The sequence below is a fragment of the Prunus avium genome, chromosome 1 (genome assembly GCF_965620075.1).
Source record: "Prunus avium chromosome 1, drPruAviu1.hap1.1, whole genome shotgun sequence".
Lineage (NCBI taxonomy): Eukaryota > Viridiplantae > Streptophyta > Magnoliopsida > Rosales > Rosaceae > Prunus > Prunus avium.
The window spans coordinates 52,405,236-52,420,167 of NC_142284.1; the positions used below are offsets into that span (position 1 = coordinate 52,405,236).

The 14,932-nt window shown below is 38.4% G+C and overlaps 2 protein-coding genes across 2 annotated transcripts; both read left to right on the forward strand.

Annotated features, from left to right (window-relative positions):
* Positions 1-2,414: 2,414 nt before the first annotated feature.
* On the forward strand, positions 2,415-5,942 carry LOC110761265 (SWAP (Suppressor-of-White-APricot)/surp RNA-binding domain-containing protein). Its single transcript, XM_021963705.2, has 3 exons — positions 2,415-3,573; positions 4,455-4,729; positions 4,901-5,942. The coding sequence occupies exons 1-3, from the start codon at positions 2,582-2,584 to the stop codon at positions 5,668-5,670; spliced, it is 2,037 nt and encodes a 678-aa protein (XP_021819397.2). The 5' UTR covers positions 2,415-2,581; the 3' UTR covers positions 5,671-5,942.
* A 1,156-nt stretch (positions 5,943-7,098) lies between these two features.
* UTR7 (UDP-N-acetylglucosamine (UAA) transporter family) lies at positions 7,099-11,060 on the forward strand. Its single transcript, XM_021963758.2, has 8 exons — positions 7,099-7,480; positions 7,590-7,776; positions 7,953-8,058; positions 8,224-8,469; positions 9,297-9,407; positions 9,503-9,661; positions 10,321-10,464; positions 10,565-11,060. Exons 2-8 carry the CDS (start codon positions 7,736-7,738, stop codon positions 10,727-10,729), a joined length of 972 nt encoding a protein of 323 aa, XP_021819450.1. The 5' UTR covers positions 7,099-7,480; positions 7,590-7,735; the 3' UTR covers positions 10,730-11,060.
* Positions 11,061-14,932: the final 3,872 nt, after the last annotated feature.

Here is a 14,932-nt window from a genome sequence, read left to right on the forward strand (position 1 = left end):
TAAGAATTGTGAAGTAACTCTCAATCTCTTCTTTTAACCTATTTTATTTTATTTTTACTATGAGGAAGAATAGAATGACTTATTTTAATCATAACTCATTACTTCACCGTGGCTCAGCACTTGGACCAAACCAAAACTTAATAAGACCATAGCTCGGCACTTAAATTTAGGGGTGGGCATCAATCCGGCCGATCCGACCAAATCGGCCGAACCAATCCGTTTTTTCCGGTTTGGTTTGGTTTTGACTTTAAAAAAGTCAACAGTTTTAAAATCCGAACCAAACCGGAGTGGTTTGGTTCAGCTGCAGTTTTTAGCTTTGAAAAACTGTGTTAATCCGAACCGAACCGTTTAAATAATAATTAATTATATATATATATTTATGTATATATTAATTTACATGTGTCAATGGTTGAGTGGCTAATTAGAAGTGTTAGTGTACACCCAGCCACACTGAATTGGACTCCAAACCAATTATTTTCAGACTCAAACCTCATCTCAGATTCTCCTCTTCCTAACACGCACGCAGCCTCACTCACTCAACCCACTTCAACCCTAGAGAAGCCACCATTGCTTTGAACCACCACAACCTCCATCGTCGTCGCCGCATAGCCAGAGTCGTCGTCGCCTGAACCCTCGTCGCACAACCTCCATCGTCGTCGCCGCACAGCCTTCGTCGTCGTCGCAAAACCATCGTATGTTCTGATATTTTACTTCTGCTTATCTACACATTTTTCTTTTGATGGATATTGTGATTTAAAATTCTTGATTTAGGGTTTTCAGTAGTGGGTATATATATATATGATAATAGGGTGTTGCTTTGAATGAAATTTTTTGATCTTGAAAAATGATGGTTTCTTTGGTGAACGCTTCATATGCCTAGCCATTTGAATCTTTGTCAAGAGTACCAACTAGGTCTGCCAAAGAGTTCATCAGAACAATTTTTACTGGTTATTTATTTGTTTAAGTGAAGAGACTTAAATAAGGTGCAGGGTATGAGAATAAGCATATAGTAAGCTGCACATTCTTGTGCTGGGAACTTTTCACAATATATTCTCCCAATCATACTGAGTAGAGAGTTGATACTAACAATGTTCATGAATGCGGAATGAGAATAGTAAATCAAGATGAAAGGCAACAAACAAATAAGATGAAATAAACTAATGCAATGCACCTTCACTTCGTCATAAAGTTTCTTTTCCCATGCTAATACCTTATTTTGACTCTTCTGCTGCCATAAGTTGAGATACTTCAAGACTTTGGTCTTGTTGTGCTGTTCTTCTGACTTTTACCTGTTTGCTTGCTTCTGCCATGTGTGTCGAATGCACTTATAACGTATAACCAAGGTGGTTGGAAACATAAATTTTCTTAGTAAATTTGGGAAACATAAATAAATGCCTTCACCCACTTTTCACCAGAAGGAAATGGATTCTCCAGATCACTTTCCCTCCTAAACTTTTATGCACATTTTTACTGATTGATTCTCTATTGATGCACAACCTTGCAGTTATGGTAATTTTCTTATTCATTTCTTATTTTGATAATCTTGTATTCTAGAATTTGTGTTGATTGAAACTCTTGTATGTGCAGTATGGGGGACATGCTGGAAAGTGGAAATTGATGCTGGAAACTGGAAATTGATGCTGGAAACTGGAAATTGGTGCTGGAAACTGGAAATTGACGCTGGAAACTGGAAATTGGGCAGCCTTTCATTATGAACTAATTTTGGGCAGCTTTTCATTTCTTAGTTTTATCATGTATTCATTTCTTATGAACTTTAGAATGTTTGTTTTGATGGATATTGTGAACTTAGAGGCATACTGGAAACTGGAAAGGTTTTGATTAGATGGAAATTATGAACTTGTATTTTGGGCATCCTTTCATTTCTTAGTTTTATCATCTTGTATTCATTTCTTATGAACTTTAGAACGTTTGTTTTGATGGAAATTGTGAACTTTGATGCATGCTAGAAATTGGACAGCTTTTGATTAATGGAATATTGTTGTGTTAGCCTTTGATGGAATGGAATGGAATGATATAATGGCAAAATGTTAGCATTATAATGTAAGAGCAGGTTGGAAAATGCATGGTTTTGTGTTAGGCACAAACCGGCCGAACCAATCCGAACCAAACCGATTACAAGTGGTTTGGATTGGTTCGGTTTTCATTATGGTTTTAGGCTAATCCGAACCAAACCGAACCATTATTTTCTTATTGGTTCAGTTGTGGTTTGAGCGTAAAACCGAATCAATCCGGACCGTGCCCACCCCTACTTAAATTTGTTGTAAAATAAATTAAAGCCGAGATTTCGAAAGGAAGAAAAAGAAAACCGGAGGGAAGTAAAATTTGGAGGTAAAATGGGAATTTCCAAGAAGATTTGGATTCCTTTTTATTATTTTTAATTTTTAATTTCATATATACAATACAAGCGTGACAAGCCCTAACACCCCCGCCCGAACCAGGGGACTGAACTTCCCCAAAAATCCCCAAATCAAAATTTTCCTCAACGAAGAAGACGAATTATCACCCAGAACACAAAACAGCTTCTACTGTTTTTCTTTTTTCTGGCAGACAACGGCGCGCAATGGATCGGCAGCCGCACGATTACGCCTCCGCCTCCGCCATGGCCTACGCCCAACAGCAGCGCCAAGCAGCCACCAACATCCAACAGCAACAGCAGCAACCGCCCCAGCAGCAGCAATTCGGGTACCCTCCCCCACAAACCCAACAGTTCCACGGCCCGCCTTATGTGGGCCCACACCCCTCTCTCCAGCAACAATTCCCCTACCACCCTCACTTGCAGCAGCCGCAGGTCCTCCCTCACGCGCCGCAACACCCCCACCACCTCCCTCCGCCTCCCTCCTTTCCCCCTCACCTCCCCCCTCCTTTAGTCCCCTCCCCCTTCCACGCCGGCCCCACTTACGACTCTCCGCCTCCGCCGCCGCCGGCTGCCCCTCCATCCGACCCGGAGCTCCACAAGCTGATCGACAAGGTCGCCGAGTACGCTGCCAAGGTGGGGCCGGATTTCGAAGCGACGGTCCGGGAGAAACAGCAGGACAATCCCGAGTACGCCTTCTTGTTCGGCGGCGATGGCCACAGCTACTACCGCTACAAGCTCTGGATATCGAAGTGGGGCCCCGGCGGGTCATTCAACCAGCCCGGGTTCCCCCCTGCATCCATGCACATGCTGCGACCCCCGCCGAACCCCATGATGAACGGGCCGCCGTCTGCCGGGGCGATGATGGGTGGGCCGCTGCCGTCTTATTTCTACGAGCAGCAGCGGCACGGTCAGCCGTTTGGAGTTTATGGGCGTCCAGAGTACGACCAGTCGTCGAACAAGCCCTTCAAAGGGCTTTCTGGGCCGCTTCCGCCTGAGGTTGCGATAGAGCTGAATAGTGTGCTGAAATCGCTGAATGGGACCAAAGAGTCCATTAAAGGAGCGAAATTTTGGTTTATGCAGAGGTCGATATTTGCGCCTGCTCTGGCTGAAGCTCTTAGAGAGAGAGTGTTTGGCTTGGATGATTGTGAGAGGCAACTGCATGTGATTTACCTTGCCAATGACATTTTGTTTGACAGGTAATTCAAATGGTGCATTGCTTATTCAAGGTTTTACAGAGTTCTTGTTTTGCATTTTCCTGCATATGTGTGCTTTGTTGCTTGTGCTTTTTATGCTTTTGGGTCGATTTTGTTGGGCCAATGTAGCTCTGAAAAGATAAGAATTTTGTTTGTTGAGCTGGACCTGTGCGTGCAGCAGCAACACTCACTGGGAATTTGGAAGGAGTAATGGATGGAAGAAAAAGTAGAGTCATTATTTGTGGTTGTAGTTTTTGAGCGTGTGCTATGCTCTACAATCCATGTCGCGGATGTATCATATTTTCATTAAATCATTGAAGGCTTCAATCCTGTTACTTGTTATAGTTCTTATTTCTCAAAAAAAAACATTTAATTGATGGGTAGGGGATCGGATGATGTTTTTGTGTGAAGAAATGAGACGGATGATGCCTTCAATGGGTTTTTGCACTATTATGCAGGGAGAGGGAAGGGGTTGTGAATGTGACCTGTGTTGGAAGGTGTGGAAAACTTGAAAAAATGTTAAATTTATAAAATTGTAACAGGGGATGGTGGATGAACCTTTCTTGAGATATGAATTAACTCTTCTTTCTTGCCACAGGGGTTCGCAGATAATTTATAAGTTTGTCATAGCTTTTGTCCCTTTACAGTAGTAAAGAACTTGTACTGAAAAAACTCAATCTGTCATACTAAGAAAAAGCTCTATCTTTGTTTATGTGCTTTACAATGCTTCTAGTATCTAGCCTGGAGTGTATACTTATGACGACAATGTGAACAAAGAACTTAGAGATGTCTTCTCTTGTTTGCCTTTTGCATTTGTTTATTACAGAGGCACTTGATCGATGTGAATAATTCTTTGATCTTCCTCTTTTGCCTCAAATTTACAGCTCGCATCGGCGAACTGGTGAAGGCCTTGATAATGAATCCCTTGCACTTAAACCTATCTTAGGTTCCATGCTTGCAAGGATTTATCACAACCCTCAAATCACGGAGGACAATCAATTGAGGTTGCAGCAAATTTTACAGTTATGGGCTTCTAATAACATTTACGATCAGGATACTATTGATGCACTTAGGAATGAGATGATGGGTGTACCCTCAAGCAATTCTTTTACAGGGCCTCCAAAAGACTCATCTTCTGCTTCAACAGATTCAGCTGCAGGTAGGCTGATGTGTTCTGACTTCTGTGCGTGTTAAGCACATGCCCTTTTGTGGAACCACTCTCACTTGTCAAGGGTGCTTGCACTTGTGGGCCAGTAGTGCTGTTAAATTGCCAGCAACTGGGTTTGATGATGTGGCTGATATAGTAATTATCTTTTTTATTTGAATGCAGGATTGGCACCTCAGACAACTAACCATAATATGCTGCAATGGCAGCCTGATAGGCAAAGTTCTGTTTCCAGTTCACACGACCAAGATCATCTTGATAAACATGCAGGTACTGGCCAAGCCATGCCGCTGTCCATGCCATCCCAGCAATTTCTTCCAAATTCAATCCCTCCTGCTGCTTTTCCAGGGTCAATGCCCATACCATCTTCTGTTCAACCAGTAATAAACCAACAACCTGCACCACATATACTGCCAGGTCAACCTGCTAATAGTGGTGAGAAGTTGCCACCGTATCCTCTGTTCCCACCTGGTCTTATTCCTGAAATGGTCAGAAAGATGCAGATTGGAAGTGGTGTGCCGTATTCTCCAATGAGTCCTTTGGACATTCCAACTGTTATACCTCCATCCAATGTACCTCAATCAGAAATTCTTGAGAGAGTGTCAAAATTCTTCAAAGAGATTGGGGAAGTTAATCCTTCTGAAGGGCCCCTTCATAATGCCGATGGGAGGGACGAGGATGAGTATGAAAGAGAGCCTTCGGTGCGCAAGGGTGGAGCTTGCATCCCTCCACCTCCAAACCTGCAGATAGACCCTGAGACAGGAACTTATGCGGATGGCAGTGTTGATCGAAAGAGTGGCTCGGGGAGGTTGGGACTTGGGGCCACAGCTGATCCAAATGAGGCAAGCCAGTACGATGATGTTTATTCTTCCTACAGGAAACAAAGGAGCACCAACTATCACTCGTCCATGAGTGCAAGAGCTGCAACAAGGTGAAATACCAGTCCTGATGGGAGTTGGAAAATGGAGGGTACCAGATCAGCTTATTCCTTTTCATTTTCGGGTTTTTTCTTTTCCTTTCTTCCCGATAATGTATTCTAACAGGCAGCATGAATTTCTAGGAGTGTCGGACTTGGTGGGTGGAGTATCTTGTACTAGTCAAAATTTTGATTCTCTGATTGTTAATGCATGTAAGAAATAGCACTGCAATCATTTTATTTTTACCTGACTAAAACAGATAATTTTTAATTTATGCGAAGTTTCCTTCATCTGTTGAACATTTTCGAGACAGAGATGATAGATCTTCACAATTGGAGAAAATTCACGACAAACTTGATTTTTTTTATACAGTTTTTTTAATAATTATATTGGAAATAATGAAAATCTTGGACCAAGGCCTGGTTGGTGAAGTTTTTGGAAAGACAGATTTGGGTTTGGTGTGGAACGTTCAACCTCGTATTCCAGAGCCAATTGGTCTGAGGCCTGGTTGTTAAGAGTCGAACGAGACTAATTTTCCTTTGTATGGAGACTCAAAATCCAAATTTCTGCTCCCTCCCAACTTTTCTAATTTTGCCCATTTTGAGCCTTCCTCATAATAAGTGCCTCTGATAAGGGCTTTGTCTTTCTGGACGGAACTTTGTCTTGGCCTGGCCAAGTAGATTGTAAATGTGTCCTAGAGCTCATGCACTATCTTGAGTCAACTCAAGATATTCTATAGTCCTACTCAATGCAAGATTGGTGTCCATATCCTTCTAGGCCTCCCTAAAGTCCTAAAGTCTTAATCAACGTTTTATCTGTAAATTTGTGGTCAAACACTTCTATTTCTAGGGAGAAGGTGCACTTTTTCGAAATCTTGGGATTCGTTTGAGATTGCTTTTAGTCTTTATACGACCAGTGTTTGGCATATTTAATTGAAAGCGCTTTTTGAACTATAAAAACGTGATAAAATAGTTGTTATGTTAACGCGCTTGTAAGTAAAAGTGGTTCCTTACAAAGTACTTCCGATTAAAAGTATGTAAGTTAGGGTAAACTTACTATTTAAGACCCAAAAAATTAGTATGGGACTTTGATGTAGGGAATATGATGTGGGGAGAAAAGAAGACATCATAATTAACTCACATGACCAAAATGAAAAGGACAAAAAAAAAAAAAAATTAAAAACTTTGCTTTGAATTTTTTTCTTTTGGTCAATAAACTTTGCTTTGATTAATAGCATGGAAAAAACAACAATCCAAGGGCACCTTTATTTATTTATTTAAATTTATATAATTGATTATATTTTTCATGTAGCACAGTAAAAGCGAGAACGTTGAGATCGCAATTTAAAAATATATATAAAAGGGTAAAATTTAAAAAGGCGCGCAGCGTCCCAAAGTCACAAGACAAGACCACCACCAGCCAACTATCGAAGGAAGGAACGAAAGCATCCAATAATCTTTAACCCTAAATCCATATCCATGTCCACGTCTGATGTCGATGGCTGTCGCGCTTTCCATGGCAGATTGCCGGAGCCTCATTCGCCATCTATTTCTCACCTTCACTGGGTTTACATTTCCCCATTTCCCCACTTTCCCATTTTCCACATTTCCTTTCCCCTTTCGTTCCGTTACTCTCTCTCTCTCTCTCTCTCTCTTCCTCTGTTCCATTTTTTTATTCTCTCTCTGTGTCTCTCTCTCTCCCTTGACATTTCACGCACACTCCGTACTCACACTTTCCTCACTTTACTTCTCGGGCTTTCCCTTCTCTCTCTCCCTGATCCAAAAACCCAACTCAATGTTTATGTTATGACTGTGTAACTGCACACCAGGTTTGCTATTTTGTAAATCTTATAATTGGATCGCTTCATCTTCACTATTGGGTCTCATCCTACCCTTTTTTTTCGAACTTTTTAAGATTTGGGTTTCATTGATTTGCAGGTTTTGGTCAAACAAAAAAGGACCCAAGTGTTTATTTCATCGGATTATCATGTAATTGGGACTCTGGAGTTGGGAAGTACTGCCACTGAGATCATATTCACAGTGACCAACATAGAGAATTTGTGTTTTGAAGCTTAGATTTGGCCATGGAGAAAATTCCTGATGCAGAAGTTAGCTCAATTTTGAGGTTCTCTTTCTATATCCCCTTTTGCTTTCTTTTGGGTTTATATTGATTTTACCAAAAAAACTTTTCGTTTGCTGATGAGAAATGTAAGCAAAGAAGAAAATGTTTGCTATGCTTGCATGCTATGCCTTGAATTGAAGAATCGTTGATTTCCCCGGCCCTGTTGTCTTTGAATGTAGTTTGTCTGCGGCTTTGTCGTATGGGGCTGCTTCCATGGCAATGGTTTTTATCAATAAAGCAGTTCTTATGGAGTACTCACATTCAATGACTCTTCTCACTGCCCAGGTATTACTTACCATTGGACTATTGGTCTTTTAATTTCTATCAATGACCTACCTTGATTGTTCATGATGTCCCCCCTTTTTTATTTCTTTATTGTCTTAGTAATTTGCAGCTGCTTCCTGCTTGGTTGTTCATAATGAGCCTCCTTTCATTTCTTTATTGTCTTAGCAATTGGCAACTGCTTTGCTTATACACTTTGGTCGAAGATTGGGATACACAAGGTCGAGAGGATTAGAAATGAGCACTGCGAAAAAACTTCTCCCGGTGTCGCTGTTCTATAATGCTAATGTGGCGTTTGCATTGGCCAGTTTGAAGGGAGTTAATATTCCCATGTATATTGCAATCAAAAGACTCACACCTCTCGCTGTGCTTATAGCTGGGTTCGTCTCAGGAAAGGGGAAACCCACAATACAGGTTCCCTCTTGTCCTTGTTTGGATCAGCTTGTGCGATGTTTGACTCCTGCCTGTGTTTATTTAAATGGATTGTTTTACTGTGTTATTAAACTTAATGATTGTGTATATATTTTGAAAGGATTAGTTATGATTTCTTTCTTCTTTTGTTTAGTACTATTGACCCTAAACTTGCTTTATCCCCAATTAGAACACGGGCAAGATACTATTTAGTCTTGGAAACATGTGATGTGAAAATTCCATAAGATACAAATTGACTAACTCTACAAATTCAAAATGGAAGCTACATTATATTTTTTCTTTTACATACTTTGTGTTAGTGCGGGAGCAGTTGTCTGCAATTCGCAAGTTAAGATATGTTTGATGAGACTAAGTTGCATTTTGTGTCTGATTCATATTATTATGGCCAGGTCATTTCCTCAGTGCTTACCACAACCCTTCTCCATTCTTGAGGTTTAGTATAAGGTGTAAAACACTAGACTTTAAACTTTGTCATTTAGATTTGTAAGTACACTCAGCTTTTACAAAATATAATTACTGTTGCTGTTGAAGAGTCTCTATGATGACATCTAGCATCATATATGGAACAAATTGTCTTGTGACAGAATTATGTTTGCCTTCATAAATAAGTTGATCTTATAAATGTAGATAAAGGATGCTTGATTTCAAATTAGCACACATCAGGAGTTATTGTTAGAAGTGCAAAAGTTATTCATGGAATTTTCTAGACGATAAATATAATGCTAAAGTCCTGGCAAGAAGCATTTTTATTACTACTAATTTGACAATACTGAGTTCTATTTGCCCCTTTCCTCTCTTTCATGTTTCAGGTGTCTCTTTCAGTAATATTGACTGCAGGAGGGGTTGTGATAGCTGCACTGGGAGATTTTTCATTTGACTTTTTTGGATATAGCATGGCTCTCACTTCTGTTTTTTTCCAGGTTGGTTATGATGTTTTTGTTTATCCATTGGTTTATATACTGGCTTCAAATTGTATGTTATGGTAGCTAAACTCATACTAGCGCTTAATTATCAGACCATGTACCTTGTGTTGGTGGAGAAATCTGGGGCAGAGGATGGGCTATCATCAGTTGAGATCATGTACTACAACAGCTTTCTGTCTCTTCCAGTTTTGATGTTTCTCATTGTAGCTACAGGAGAATTTCCAAATTCTTTATTATTACTAATTGCAAAGGTCAGAACCGTAACCTTTTCTTTATATATGTAATTGAATTCATTCTTGATAATTATGGGAACAGTAGATGCTTGAGCAAGAAATGCTTGACTGCTTAAACTGTTTTGGACGCCAACCTATCTCATTTTCTTAAATATATTGGAGTCTGAAATAGTAAAAGTTGGTTTTGTATTGAGAAAAGGACGCTTTGACATCTAATCTTTCTTTCTGAAGTTATGATAGAAAAGAGTTAATACATGTTAAACAGTATAAAAACCATACTCTGATAATGGATTTCAAATTACAAGTTCCAATTGACAACATAGTTGACTAAACATGTTGCTTTGAGCAATTTAGCCATTGAGAAGTCCTAGTTTCCTTTTGGCCTGCATCCCCATTACAGACTCCTAGATCAGCGGGTGAAATCAATTTCAGCAAATGTGGTGGGAGCTGGGGGTTTTATTAAAGCATTATTCCACTCATTATGCGGATTTTGTGTTCTTTGCATATATTTTGGGATTCTTGATGAGTGGATATACAGTTGCGTGGCTGCCTGGCCATGTAATTAGTAACCATGTAAAGATTGCTCTTGGGGGCCTGGGGTACCGTGCCACTGAATTTTTCTTCTTCCTAAAAAGATCCTACAATATATCTGACACGGAGTTTTTCTTTGTTTGCAGAGTAATTCGTTTTATTTTTTGGTGATCCTTATTCTTTCATTTGTTATGGCCATTGTTCTCAACTACACCATGTTCTTATGTACCATTGTCAACTCCGCTCTAACAACAACTATCGTTGGAGTCCTAAAAGGGGTTGGCTCTACGGTATGACTGAACTCCCTCTTTGTTGATGATTGTGGGCATTAAATTTTCTTTCATCTTATTTTAAAGCAAAATTACTTATTCATGTTTCTTTGGTTCTCAGACCCTTGGTTTTGTCTTACTGGGTGGTGTGCAAGTGCATTTTCTGAATGTGACTGGACTAGTTATCAACACGGCTGGCGGAATTTGGTATTCATTTGCCAAATATCAGCAAAGGAAGAGCAAGCCCCCGAAGCGGGTTTCAGACGTGGAGGCTCATCGTAAATGAAATTGATATCGAAAGATCGCATACGATCACTAACGGCTGCTTTCTGTTTTTATTATTTGCTTCTATTTTCATCAAACATGGCTATTAGTTCTTCGAAGAACAATGATACATGGTTCATGTTGACTCTCTTGAATCTTGAAATTTAGGTATTACAGAAAGCAAATACCCCGGTTCATGTTTTCGGATAGATTAGCCCTTGAGAAGAAAAATCTTCCAGGGTCCAGGCTATATCAGAATGGGTCTCCCAGGCTCCTCCATGCACATGCGCTTGTTTTCCTGTTGTGCTAGGACATCCTTCACTGCAATAATAATATCCTTTGTTGTTCTCCCATACTGCAATTATTGCTTGTGGCTGAGTAAGATGTTGATAGATTACCATTCGGCTTAATTACACTGTTCATTCGTACAGTTAGATTAGATACCGAGTTTGAATCCTCCTCCACGTAAATTAGAGTAGTCTAGAATATTGCATTGTGAATCAAAAAACAAAGATTTTAAAGCATCAAGAGTTTCAAGTTGATCTAAACTGATGACCTTGAGAAAATGAGACTAGATGCTTCCAGCCTTCCAAATCCAAAACCCATCCAGCTATTTACAAGTTTAATTGACTCTGAAATCCGATTATAATCACCCTTTAATTCTTCAAATTTACTGAATCCCTAAAACCCTTCAGCACTTGATGCACGACCAAAACCATTTCTTCAATTGAACTAGGGTTTTCCAACAACTGCATCAAAATATTGCAGGGAAAATAAATACAATAATTTCTTTTTCCATTTAACAGATTCGAATTTAAGGCTTACCATCTTCTCACCGCACACAAATATATATATTTGGACATCCTTATGTTATTAGTGTGAGGACGTCATTGTAAACAACGAGAAAAGAAGGGAGGGATAATAGAAAATACATGGCGTCCGCAAGGTAATAACATTCGGACGTCCACATAGGAGAAATCTGTAATATATATATATATATATATACAGATAGCTTCCATTGAGGGATCTCTCAAGAGACACCCTAATAGGGCTTACTCCGGATTGCATTTCACTAATCCAAACCATCTATTTTGTAGATATGCATTCAAAGATCATCTCTATAAAAAAAAATCACTTGAATTCGATATCATTTGATCACTCAATTAAATTATTGACATTTTAGTACTTTTTTGAAATACCGTATTCATTGATTTTGTAGGACACAATTAGATATCTAAATGGTTTCTGATTTGTCTAATTTTTTGCAAAGATGATCTATGAATAAAGACCTAAAAAATAGATCATTTGGATCGTTGAAAAAAAAATCATAGAGTACACTAAAGGGCAATAAAATTATTTAAGAATCCCTCAATATATATATATAATTCACTTTCATTAATTTTCCACCTCAAGCTTTGTTAGCTCCATAGCCGACAAAACAATTGAATTGGGCTGTTGGGTGGCCTTCTGGGGGCACTTTGAATTTTAATGCAAAATGTGCTTTGCTTGCGTTGTTGTCTTGTCTGATTCTAAACCCAAATACTAAAGGGAGCTGCCCAAAATACTCGTTTCTTTTGCTCTACTATTTTCCTTTTTGTGTGTGGGTTTTATTTACTCTTTTTATTTATGTAATTTTATGGGCCTGCATCTTTTATTTTCTTTCTTTTTCTCCTTGATATGCATTGCTCAAGTGAATCACGAATTAAATTTGGTGGGTTGGTTCACGGGGCCAATATATGAATTTCTTTTTCTTTTAGGAAAATCTTAGGTAGACCTAAGATTTGCATGATATTGTTATTATGGGTAAATGGTCTAATACCCCCCCTGAACTATCACGCTAGTTGAAATGTCCATTATGGAAATTTTTTTCAGCCAATTTAGCCTTCGTATTAAATTTAATCGCCGATTTCACCCCTGCCGTTAGTTTTCATGTAATTTCATCCAATTTTCTGTCTAAATGTCACATGTTAGGCACGCGATTCACTGTTGAATTAAATTTAATTTTTTAAAGTTTAAAATAATTAAATTGTTAAAACTACAAAACTGCAACCAAAAAAAAAAAAATGAATAAAAAAAAAGGGGAAGGCAATCATCGTCTTCCCCAGCCTATTCCTCCTCAACTGTTGACCTAAAAACTAAAAACTCTCTCAACTCCAGTCCCAGTTCCAATCCTCACCCAGACCAAACTCGAGAAGGCCCATATGCAGGAATGGATGGAGGTTCTGTCGGCTTCTTCGAAACTTGGCCATGGCCTTTACCAAATACTTTGCAAAATTTCTTCTAAATCTTGCTTTGTCTGAAGGGTGGAATCGAGCTTCAAAGTCTCCACGATTTCGCCTTCGCGAATCTTCCCTATATTGCCCTGCGGATCAATTTCAGAAACCCTTTCGTGCAGGGCCCTACAAATTTCCGCCTTCCAAAAGCTTCTCAGCTCTTCTGAGAGAAAGTCCAAGCTCTCCTTCCGTGCGGAGTTGGGAGAATTCTCCGGTGCTTCGAATTTAATCTTGGGGTGTGTCAAAGTGTTCACCTTTGGTGCTTCATTGAGCTGTTATGGAACAAAAGAAGGGTTAGGGTTAGGGTTAGAGGAGGTGGCAGGGAGGGTGGAGATTAAATTTTAAGCCATCGACGAGGTACGTCTAGACTCTGTGAAGGTTTCCTCTGTACAATGAAATTGCCAGTATAGCCGGGCGGCTATACCTTTTAAATATATTATATTACATTTTCCTTATTTTCTTAATGCATTACTTTGTAAAATGTCAAATTTACCCTTATATTTGACAGGCATTTGGATGGAATTGGGAAAACCTAACGGCAGGGGTGAAATTGGCAATTAAATTTAATACGAAGGCTAAATTGGCTGAAAAAAAATTTCATGATGGACATTTCCACAAGCCGAATAGTCCAGGGGGGTTTTCCGCCATTTACCCTATTATTATCCCACTCATATGTTTCATAAGAAAGGCCATCTTTTATTAATTTATTAATTTCCCCCTAAATGTATGAATTCGAGTGCAAGGTAAATGCTTTTACTCATTTGAGTTATAAAGTATCGTCTTTTTTTTTTGAGCTAAAAATTTGTACAAATTTGTATAATTCAAAATTGAAAAAACAAATTAATAATCATATGCAAAATAGTATTTGTGATGAATCACAGGGTATGAGTTGTATTATAATTGGCATGACCTTACTTCTCCAGCTCATGGTAGCTGAAATTCATAAGGCCTTCTTGTTGATATCTGATGAGACGGTTTGAAATCACATGCACGCATGGACACAGATCTATAAGCAATAATTGAGAGACAATACACAGTTTTTATGCATGAAACAACAAAAATATGAGTCTATTTTGTTTTTGTTTTTATTACAAACAATAATCTAAACTAAGAGGAGTGGAATTTCTTACACACACTATTCTGATGTCATGTGGATTCAAACCTATGACAACTAGTCTGCAAGTTAAGACATTTTTTTATTGGGCTAAATCCCAGGCAAATATGTCTATCTTAAGTAGAAGGAGAGGTATATCTTCTAAATATTATTACAAGAAACAAATAATAATTAAATTTCTGGATTTTTATTTTTATTTTATATTTTTATTTCAGTGAATCTCTATAATGTAGCATCAATTCACAGCAAATTACGCACTGTCCATATAATGAAAGTATCAAGTGATTTATGTAATATTAATGCTAAATAAGTCTCAGTGGTTAAGATTAATAAATTGTGGGCAGCACAACATGTGAAATCCTTTTCTTTTTCTTCTTATAGAAAACCAAATTTAAAAAAGTTTACAACTTTATACTTTCCCTGAGAGAAAATGTGGCAAATCTGGAATGAAAAAAATTCCATTTTATTAGCACAGTAATCATACTTATTTCAGGAAATTTTTTATTTAAAATTAGACAACTAGTAATCATTCTTTTATTGTATTAAGTCATTTTGATTAGTTGGCTAATATAAAAAAATTCCCTAATAAACACTAGTTAACTAATAAAAATGAGATTTAGAATAATAATAGCAATAAAAAAAAATATTTTTCTTAAATTTATACAAAATGAAATGTGAATAAGCTTTACAATGTTACACCCTAAATGAAAATCTTTTTACAATCACATCACATGGGTGGCTAGCTATTGGCTTTTTGCAGTGGGCCTAAAACCACTGTCTTTTTGTATTAATGTTCATATTTAAATTTAAAAAAGAAAAAGAAAATGGTCATACAGAA